This window comes from Salvia splendens, chromosome 2 (genome assembly GCF_004379255.2).
Source record: "Salvia splendens isolate huo1 chromosome 2, SspV2, whole genome shotgun sequence".
In the NCBI taxonomy this organism is placed as follows: domain Eukaryota; kingdom Viridiplantae; phylum Streptophyta; class Magnoliopsida; order Lamiales; family Lamiaceae; genus Salvia; species Salvia splendens.
Genome location: NC_056033.1, coordinates 564,524 through 575,358, shown reverse-complemented (window position 1 = coordinate 575,358; position 10,835 = coordinate 564,524). Strand labels below are relative to the sequence as shown.

The 10,835-nt window shown below is 34.2% G+C and overlaps 1 protein-coding gene across 2 annotated transcripts; it reads left to right on the top strand.

The window, feature by feature from the left end:
- The first annotated feature begins 5,380 nt into the window (after positions 1-5,380).
- LOC121781468 (ABC transporter G family member 3-like) lies at positions 5,381-10,401 on the top strand. 2 transcript variants are annotated; one of them, XM_042179211.1, is made up of 13 exons: positions 5,381-5,584; positions 5,885-6,559; positions 6,672-6,751; positions 7,031-7,317; positions 7,486-7,657; positions 8,047-8,160; positions 8,410-8,538; positions 8,847-9,038; positions 9,159-9,245; positions 9,415-9,687; positions 9,768-9,875; positions 9,955-10,228; positions 10,320-10,401. In XM_042179211.1, exons 2-12 carry the CDS (start codon positions 6,085-6,087, stop codon positions 10,222-10,224), a joined length of 2,187 nt encoding a protein of 728 aa, XP_042035145.1. In that variant the 5' UTR covers positions 5,381-5,584; positions 5,885-6,084; the 3' UTR covers positions 10,225-10,228; positions 10,320-10,401. The 2 variants fall into 2 exon arrangements, with proteins under 2 accessions (XP_042035145.1, XP_042035141.1); XM_042179207.1 differs by lacking the exon at positions 10,320-10,401 and having other exon boundaries at positions 9,955-10,312.
- The last annotated feature ends 434 nt before the right edge of the window (positions 10,402-10,835 follow it).

Below are 10,835 nucleotides of genomic sequence, written 5' to 3'. Positions count from 1 at the left end.
AATATATCGATCGAAGATCACATAATAATAATAATAATAGTAATTGTCAAGGTTTCCAACCAACTACTATCATTATATAGATTTAATTGTATGTATTTCAATTTCTAAGCGCCTATGTATGTAAATGTACTAAGTTTATCATGAGGATTAGTTCATAGGTTCCCACTCGCATCATGCTATGTTTGATGCAAGATTAAAGAATTATGTGTGTGTGTGTAATAGCAAGTGGCACTCAAATTTAATCAGATAAAACAAACATGTTACGCCTAATAAGATATCAGCTTATGTGACCACGAAATGTGATAACCTTTCATTTCACACCCGTACTTATGCCATATTTTATGCGCCTAGATGCAATATTCATATAATATAAATACGTCAATGAAATTAGGTGCACAACTGCACATGCATCTCTCTAATCTCCACGTCAGAAGCTTTGACTTTATTCGTAATTATCGTGATTTCTCATTCTATAATACGCCGTCGCAGGGCAGAATATGCAGTACGCTCATCCATGCATATAGGGATGTCAATCTGGCCGGCCCTACTCAGGTTGCGGGTCAATCGGGTGCGGGCTAATCGGGTTGTGAATTCTTTTGGGTTGTAAACGTTCAACCCTAACCCTAAAAGCTCGGGTTTCGGGCTAGCCCAACGGGTTAATCGGGTTGCCACCGATAAGATTAACATGCGATCAGTTCAATAAATAATGATGAAAATTATTTATATTCATAAAATGTAAAATATTTAATTATGATAAATTTGAGATATATGGTCAAACTCAATCATAAACATGATCAAATACTAATATTTGAGATATTTCGTGAAATTTTAATGCAGGTTTTAGAAATTTAAATATTTTAAAAGTGAATTAGAAGTTTTTAATTTATTTATCAATTATTATATTAATAAAAATTCAATATATAATTTGTATATTTAATATAAAATTGAAAGTTTTTTTAGTTATCTATATTATAAAATTAATCAATGAAGTGTCGAATTAGGAGTAAAAAATAGAATAATAGAAATTTTATCGGGTTTTTGGGCCAGCCCATCGGGTTTTCGGGTCTGGCCCTAACGGGTCGCGGGTTAATCGAGTGTGGGCTAATCGGGTTTTAATTTTATAGGGATAGAAATTTCCAGCCCTAACCCTATAAATTTAGCGGGCTATTTGGGCCAGCCCACGGATTGCGGACTACATTGACATCCCTACATGCATATACACATACTTCTACTACTTAAACACACAAAAAAAAACAAAAATTATTCGATATAGAAAAATAGATGATTAATCTGACTGCTCATGATCAATTTTATGTAGTATTTATTTCTAATTTATGGAATTCATGAATTTAAGCATTTTCAGTGTATATCAATCGATTTAGTGATAATCACAATTCTGCAACTGAGAATCTGAGATCATACGGCCATTATAGGGTCCCAGCATTTGATTCAAGCCAAAATTAGTTTTAGTATTTCATTTAAAAAATAATAATAATAACTATTCCCTCCCTCTCCTAAAAATAAAAAGCTTTTTTTCTTTTTTGTCTGTCCCCTAATATTAGAAACTTTCGATTTAAGGAAATTTCTTTCTCTTTAATGAGGTGCGACAAATCTTTCACTAACACACTTTACTTTTTCTCTCTCTTACTTTCTCAATTTTGTATTAAAACTCGTGCCGTTTTATAAGTTCCTAATTTTAGGGCTGGAGGAAGTAATGAATAAGTATAAAATAATAACCGATTTATTAATAATAATAATGACATTTACTAGAGGAATAGTGCCTAACTTAATAGTAGTACTTGACAGTACTTGTGTAGTCAACTCTTCAATTAAATTTGCCTTGATCCACAAATATTGGCGAAGTTTCCTCTCTATTTCATCAAATTTGACCAGCAGCCAGTTCAATTCTTACAAAAAATAAAACCCTTGGATCATATAAATAGACTAACAAATATATATCGAATTAACAATTCGAAGGTCGTATAAACATACAGATGCAACAAGGTTACAACTTATGTTTCCTTTAATCAATTATTCGAAGTGCGAAGTGAGGTTCAAAGTTCAAACACTTGAGCTCGATCAAGTGGCCATTTTCATCCATTGACAAATCACTAAATTTTGCAATTATTATTTCTCTTAAATTCTTGACTAATTTTAGTTCCCCTTACTTTTTTCCCAGTGCCATATTACACAGTAGTATCATATGTAGACATATTAATTTCGAACCATTTAGATCCCATATTAAGATGTGTTGTATACGTACTAATTCTCAAAACGTAAATATTGTGGTGGACAAGATGAAAATGGTTGAAGTTAAAATTATACGTTGTCCATATTGCACATAAATAGATCAAATTTGACCTTTTCACATCTTGTTATGCATATTAATTTATTTGTCACTTTTTTAGGCAAAATATAAATTTTAAGGCAAAATATATAGAATATACAAAGCCATTAACATTATCTGACTAACTACTATGATGATAACCTTTCAATTTACATCCGTACTTATGACGTGTTTTGTACGACTAAATTTTTCTTAAGGCAAAATATTGTCAATCTATATATCAGCTGCACATGGGTTTAATTTGCTTTTGGAAATTTTAAGATTTTTTAACTTGTAATATGGTCATCTTAGATCTCATGTCGGGCATGGTCAACTCCTGAACACATCAGATTTAGTATTTACATTAATTTATTTTGTTTATACAAAGCAGAAAGCTCTTGTCTTTGATATGATGCCACTGCCACGCATCTTGTATATAGATATATGTAGGTTGAATTGAACAGCTGAATTTTACGTACAACATTTAAGACTATGAGTTCTTGATTTGAGGAAAAATAGGTGGCATCAATTTTGAAGAATTCGATGTATATATATTGATTTTATATGTCAAAATATATAAACTCAAAATATTTGGAAGTTACCATACCATCCGAATATCAATTGGGCCTTAAAGGGGCCTAAAATTGAAATCTACTAAACGGGCCTACTTTGCAAGTAAATGGTGGGCCCGAATAAATCCACTTGTAACTGGGAAAAAGAAGCTGAAAAATCTAAATATTTAGCCTTCAACAAATGACACCCTCTAGCTTGATGATCTTAATTTTATTTCATTGTGTAGCTAGTTGTAAAGTATAGTAAGATTAATTAGTTGGAATAAAGATTTATCACTTTGGTTTAATCCTGATTGAAATATATACAAGCGAGAGGATATTCCTACCATTTACCAACTATATACTATATGCTTAGCTAAATTTGAACTTCAATTTAATTTTTTGTGTAAGGAATGCATGTGGTCGATCCATTTTGCAAATATTGATAAAAGAAGATAGATGTATAGTATAAATAGAATTTTAGTGAATCTGGGATGAGAAACAAAGAGAAAACAGAAAAAAGGTGCCCTCCTTGTCCACAAAATCCACCAAACTTCTCGTATATAATAAATTTATTACCAATATAAGAGAGGGAGGGATGACCATAACCCACCTACAAATTATTACCAACTTTTTTCTTTGCCACCAGCATTCTCACCTTCTCTGCTAATACGCATGTCATGTATCTTTACTATTGTTGATTTGAATAGTAGTACTAATCAACATGAATCTATATTTTATATAAAACGGATTTGTATATTGTTCAAAACGAATTATGTGTATTCATTTTAATATATACTTATGTAATGGATTCGTACCTTATACGAATGAGAGAGTGTTTAATTTTCGTTACCGAAAATACACTTGTTAGATTCCTTGTACGTTTTAATCTCGGCAATCAAAATCCCAGATTTGATTGTCAATATGCCATTTTAGTTAAACACTTAAGGGTCTAATGTAATTTATTGCGATTACATACAATAGAAATATTAAACTATGTCCCTTAAAAATGGAAACTATTTCTATTCTAGATCGTCCCCTTAAAAATAAAAAAAATTCAACTATTTGTATTTTAGAAAGTGAACTCCACAGTCCACTGATACCATTCTCACTATTTTTTTTCTTTCTTGAGCTTACTACTTTTTTGTTTCTTCATCTCTACTTTACCAAAAAAATTTATTTTTCAGAGATGGATGGAGGAGTAGTAAGTAACATTTATTCGCACAAAAAAAATATATTAGTATATGCTGCTGCTGTGTTTCATATATTTTTGAGGGCACGTTTGCTTCATCTAGGTGGAGATTATGAGCGTACCATATTAAAAAACTAAAGAATAAAATAAAAACTTCACCACCGCTAAAAAAAGATGCATACATACATATATATAATAATATACCCTGAGAGAAGAATTTATCCTCGTTGTGTGCTGGCATTCTGACTGCATGCCCCATTCATAGATACCCACAGTAGGAAATCTTGTAAACAATTAAAAACAAATGTTTCTCATAATTTTGCTTCCCCTTTTTTGTGAGTTTAATTGCATTGAGTAGTGACCAAATATCCTTATTTATTTGCCTCTTAATTCCACTATTTTCCAGTCTTCAGCTACACAATTACTGACATGCATCTGATTCAGGCCCCAATAATAAGCAAAAGTGAAAAACTACTACGAAAAAAAGGAGCACATTACTAATTTACAACACATTATTACTTCACACGTTATTGCCGATTATTCGATTATAATAACTATCTATAATCACTTCTTCAAATATAAATAAAATTGAATATATAATTGAATTCAATTAATTAGATGAATAATTTTTAACCCAACTAAGGTGAAAAAACTAATTTAGTTCATTTTATAACTCTCTAATGTTAAGCATAAAAATTAATACTCATTTAATGAGAAAAACAAAAAAATAAATAAAACAATAGCTCGGAAATATAATTAATATGTATTAGGAAAGGTTTATAATGCATAATACCCGTAAGAATTAAATGATTTGAAAGTAACATTTATATAATTTTATTTTGTACTTAATCTTTAAATATTTGATAATTATAATTATTGTTACACTTTATAGATATATAATCAAGTTGACTATGATATTGACAACTAAAAGTAGCTCTTGAAAACCTGCTACGTTTGTTGGATTTTTGTTGTTTTCAGACATAATTTAGCTGAAATAGCAATAATGCTTACTAGAATTCTTGTACATCTAAAATTTTCAAAAAGTGGCAATAGTTCATGATTCCAATTGGTAGACAAACTTTTATGCTGTGTCAAAAACAAAAAACTTTAGCTAGGATGAATCAAAACAAAACATAAGCTTAATAAGCCTTAAGTGGAAGATAACAAGAGGCGTGATGCCCGGAATAAAAGAGGGTCAAAAAGATTCATTAATATTTCAATCTTTAATAAGTAATATTTTTATTTCAAATTTCCAATTCCATTATTAAAAATAGCATCTAATTAAGATTTTGTATGTGGGTCACTTTTTCTCTCTCTGCTTCTTGTCTCTTTTTGCTCGACTTTTTTTTTCTTTTCGTTTTTTTGTCTCCATTATAATTGCCTCACTGTAGTTCTTACTCAAATGAAAAACCCAGAACCCAGATCCAACCTTTGTGTATTTCACTTCATTTCGCTATCTCTCTCTACGCAGATTTGCTGCAATTGCAGGGTTTCTTCTCCTAAAGAGCATTTGAGGTATCTGTTGCTTATTATTTTTGTGGGTTTAATCTTTTTCTTGCATCATAGTTTGTTACCTGGTGCCAAGCTCTGATTTTGGTAAAGGTGATGGTTTAACGAGGTTAATTTAATTAGAAAAAAAGGTCTTAGCTTTGTTAATGTGCCACTATTTCTGCAATATTATAGATACAAGAACTATTCCGGCTCTCAAGTTTTAAAATTGTTCCTTAAGTTGAACTGTTTTTTACTCCTATATGTTAATGCTTTTCATGTCATAGCTGAAATTTTTAATGCTATACAAATGGTTGCTTGCAACAGTGTTTCATCTAATGCAACTATTGGCTCTGATCACATGATAAGGCAGACTAAGCTTAGCTAAGGGTCACTCGATGTTGGGCTGAAAGGCTGAAGATTGGTTTTTTGGAGGGTTTGATTCTTGAAGGTAACGGCAATGTGTTGAGTTTTGGGCTTGTGAGTCACAAGCAAGGAACTTTAAAAGTACCTTAGGATTTGGAGAGATGGAAGAAATACAATCTCAATCAGATAACTATAGGTCCTCGTCGTCTTCAGCTAGTAGCCCAGCAAGTAGAGTGCCTTCGAGCAATTTCTTCTACTTGAGAAAACCGGGTGCATTTAGACAGCCGATTTCATTTGAGGACTCGCCCGACTGGGAGGATACGGATATTGAAGTGAAAGTGGACGAAGGAGGAGCTGACTCAATTAATGCTGCTACTGCTCCTGTCTCCCCTTCCCTCTCAAAGATCAATAGTGGCTCACTTCCATCACCCCCTCTGCCTGAAGGTGCTAATGTTGCACGAAAGACTGCAGGGGCCTCAATCGCGTGGAAGGATTTAACAGTCACTATAAAGGGTAAAAGAAAGTACTCCGACAAGATCGTTAAGAGCTCAAATGGGTATGCATTCCCGGGAACAATGACAGTGATCATGGGTCCTGCAAAATCGGGCAAGTCGACGCTCTTAAGAGCTCTTGCAGGTTTGTGTGTTTGATGCCATTTCACTTGTTTATCCTCGCTGCAAGGATCATACCAACTAGTTATGTTGATGAATAAATGTGGCTTTCCTCTTTTTCCTGTAATGTGATTCAGGGAGACTGCCTGATTCCGCAAGAATGTATGGCGAGGTATTTATCAATGGCGTAAAATCACACATGCCATATGGTGCATATGTAAGTTTTGTTCAAACCATGATGTCTCGCAATTTGGTTTCTTGGGCCCTTTTCATCTTATATAGGGAAGTTTATGGTTCAAGTCTTCAAGATCATCTTATTGACTGGAAACAAATAATTATATAAGTGAATAATAAAAAAAAAACGTTTGATATTAATAGTGATTAGTGTATAGCAACTCTTGGTGATAAAGTCAAAGTAATTGCCTAAACCCCGTTGGTCCCATTCTACTTTCATTTATTTTGAAGGTTGATTTTGAATTTTGTTGATTTGCATTAGGGATTTGTGGAAAGAGAAAGCACACTTATTGGATCATTGACTGTACGAGAGTACCTTTACTACTCAGCATTGCTCCAGCTTCCCGGCTTCCTTTGTAAGAAGAGGAGTGCAGTGGAGGATGCCATCCATGCCATGTCATTGGGGGATTATGCAAATAAGCTCATAGGTGGGCACTGTTATATGAAGGGTCTTTGCAGTGGTGAGAGAAGACGAGTGACAATCGCCAGGGAGCTTGTCATGAGACCGCATATCTTATTTATTGATGAGCCCCTGTATCATCTCGACAGGTTCTGTCCAATTTTTATACACGAAAAGAGTGTACTATTATCCGTGAATTTGATGTGTCCATAAGGAGCCCTATGACCTATCCTTATTTGCAACATCCCTGTCTTTGTTTGACTATTGAAGATGCCTGCTTGGCTTTCAACTACTAATGTATGCCTTTCCCTGTTCAGCGTATCAGCACTTTTAATGATGGTTACCCTGAAGAAGCTTGCAAGCACGGGATGTACTCTAATATTCACTATTTACCAGAGCAGTACGGAAGTGTTTGGCCTTTTCGATAGGATTTGTCTTCTCTCTAATGGAAACACATTGTTCTTTGGGGAAACACTTGCTTGTTTGCAGGTAATAAATCTGAATTTATATATATAGAGAGAGAGGGAATATGACACCCGAGTTCGAATTTCATTTGGAGGGAAATTTTTTGTATTTATTTGTTCATCTTTTATTCATGGATTTTAACATTCTCATTTCTTACATAAAATCCAATTCTTACTGGATCTGTACCCTATATATTTATAATATAAATAATTACAGTTAATGTACATATTGTAAATAAAGTAGAACTGAATATGTTACCCTACAAATAAGGATGTTACTAAGCAATCTGTTTTCTGGCAGATTTTACTAAAGCGAATATTTTGGTGGCTTTCTTTTAGTGTTATCAAGTTTTTTATTATGAGTCCATTTTAGCACCAGATTCGGAATAATTACTCCTTTTCTTGTTTCTGTAGCATTTCTCAAATGCTGGATTTCCTTGCCCGATCATGCAAAGTCCTTCCGATCACTTTCTGAGAGCCATAAATACAGATTTTGATAGGATTATTGCAATGTGCAAAAACTGGCAGGTATTCTTCCTCTGCTTTTCACTGCACGACTGATCTTATGCTTGATAAAATCTCTAATCAAATGTGTTATCAGGTGATTAAGGTGACGTTAGCAGTTGACTTGTTACTGGCATTACACCGTATTGTTAAATTTTTCTGTCTTCTTATGCCTACAGTTATATAAAGTTGATTAAAGATCAATTTTTAAAGTCTTTTAAGACTAATGTGCTCTACATGGTGTATTTTTAATAAGGTATGTTGTTATAACAGGACGACCATGGGGAGCTTTCATCAGTTAATATGGACACTGCTGTGGCAATTCGCACTCTTGAAGCAACATATAGATCATCCGCAGATGCTGCTGCTGTCGAGACTATGATTTTGGAGCTCACTGACAAGGTGGAGCCATTATTAACAAGAACATAAGGACTCACATTAGACTCGAATATTTTTGCCCTTTTGTGCTGTTCCATTTTAAGCACATTGCTGAATTTTTTGCCCCGTCATTAATGAAATATTACCTTATAGGTTCATGTCATTATTCTAAATATTATTAGTAGATGGACAGACCGTACAAGCAAACTTATAGTGTTACTTGGACAAAGTTCACATGTAATTTGTGTTCGTCTAGTGATCTCAGGGCGCAAATAGTTAATCTGATCTTAGCATTAGTTACACTCCTAATTCGTGTTTTGCTACATCTGCAGGAAGGTCCGCTTCTCAGAAGCAAAGGCAGGGCAAGTTGTTGCACCAAAATTGCAATATTGACTTGGAGATCTTTGTTGATTATGTCGAGGGAGTGGAAGTATTATTGGCTTCGTCTAATTATATACATGTTTCTGGCGCTCTGTATTGGTACGGTATTCTCCGGTCTGGGGCACTCATTATCTTCAGTCGTGGTAAGTTTTAATATTCCGGTAAATAGTTCAAGTTGTTGCATCCTAATTGAAAATGGGTGTGATATGATGTTCGACATAGTACTTATTAACACTCCCTTTGCTGCTTCTTTTTAATTGCAGACTAGAGTTGGAGCTATATTTCTATTCGTATCATTTACATCGCTTCTGAGCATAGCTGGTGTCCCTGCACAGCTCAAAGACATCAAGGTAATCAAAGTACATAGAGTGATAGATTCGATTGACATTTTATACGATTGACTATTTGAAGGATTACTCAGAAATAAGGTTCAAAGCATGTGGTGGTTTAGCCTAGATTATTTTTTATCTATCTAGGCTATCACTCGAAATAAGACGTCCTGACCTCCTTATCACACAGATATTCATCTGTGAAGAGGCAAACCAGCACTCTGGGACATTGGCCTTTCTAGTCGGACAGTTACTCTCAAGTATCCCGTTCTTGTTTCTCCTCTCCATCTCATCGAGTTTGGTCTTCTATTTCCTAGTCGGGCTGAGGGACGATTTCAGCTTGTTGATGTACTTTTCCCTGAACTTCTTCATGTGCGTTATAGTTAACGAGGGACTGGTGTTATTCGTTGCTTCAATCTGTCGAAACACATTCTGGAGCATCATAATATTGGTGAATATACACGTAAGTTGTTGCATACCTTTTTTATTCCAGTGGAACGTCTCTTCTGCCTATCTTTACTAACACGAATGTTCATCTTTCAGATAGTAATGATCCTTTCAGCCGGACTCTTTAGGGTACGGAGTGCGTTGCCAAGGCTAGTATGGATGTATCCTACATCATACGTTGCTTTCCACACTTACTCTATCCAGGTAAGCTTCTAAGTTGGGACTCAGATTTTCTTGGTCTGAAAACACTAAAACAGTGCAAGTCGTACAATGCTGTTTTCAGGGGTTGTTGGAGAACGAGTACAGTGGGGCGTCGTTCGCGGTCGGGCAGGTGAGGTCGTTATCAGGTTATCAGGCCCTCCAGAACGTATACGATGTATCGGCTGACAGCAACTCCAAGTGGGAGAATTTGCTGATACTGGTTCTCATGGCGGTTGGTTATCGACTTCTTGTTTTCGTTTTGCTGCAGTTTCGAGTTAGAAAGGCCTTGTTTTCTCGTTGCAGTTCTTGTTGTAGTAAAAAACCAACAATCCCAGATAAAGCCTTTCTTTGAAGAGGTAAACTCTTTTTTGATTGTTTGAATATAGAAATTATGGATAGATTCCAACTGAATCTGTATATTTTTGTTTTCTGTTTTGGGATGTGCAGGAATATTAATCTATTTCTTGGACAAACGTTTGAGAAAAACAACATACGCTTAATTTTTATTGAAAAATACTACTATAATACTCCCTCCGTTCCATAGTAATAGAGTCATTTTGTCATTTTGGTATGTTCCATAGTAATAGAGTCATTTCCCTTTTTAGTAAAGATCAACACATTTCTCCACACCTACTTTAACACATTTCTCCACACCTACTTTACTCTCTCTTACTCTATTCTCTCTTTATCTCTCTACCTTTTTTATTTTCCACTTTATTATCCCTTTACTTAACTCACCTAATACAATTTTCTTAATCTTCGTGCCGAAAAGAAATGCTTCCATTACTATGGAACGGAGGGAGTACAAAATTCTTGTAAGATGTGAAAATGAAAAATGTAGTATCAGAAATACTATTCCATCTATTCGTCATTAAATATTTCGTTTTTCAATTTTGAGATGTCTATACTCTTACATGTCATATTTGACTTTAACCGTGTTTTGTAAACTAAGTTCTACCTTTC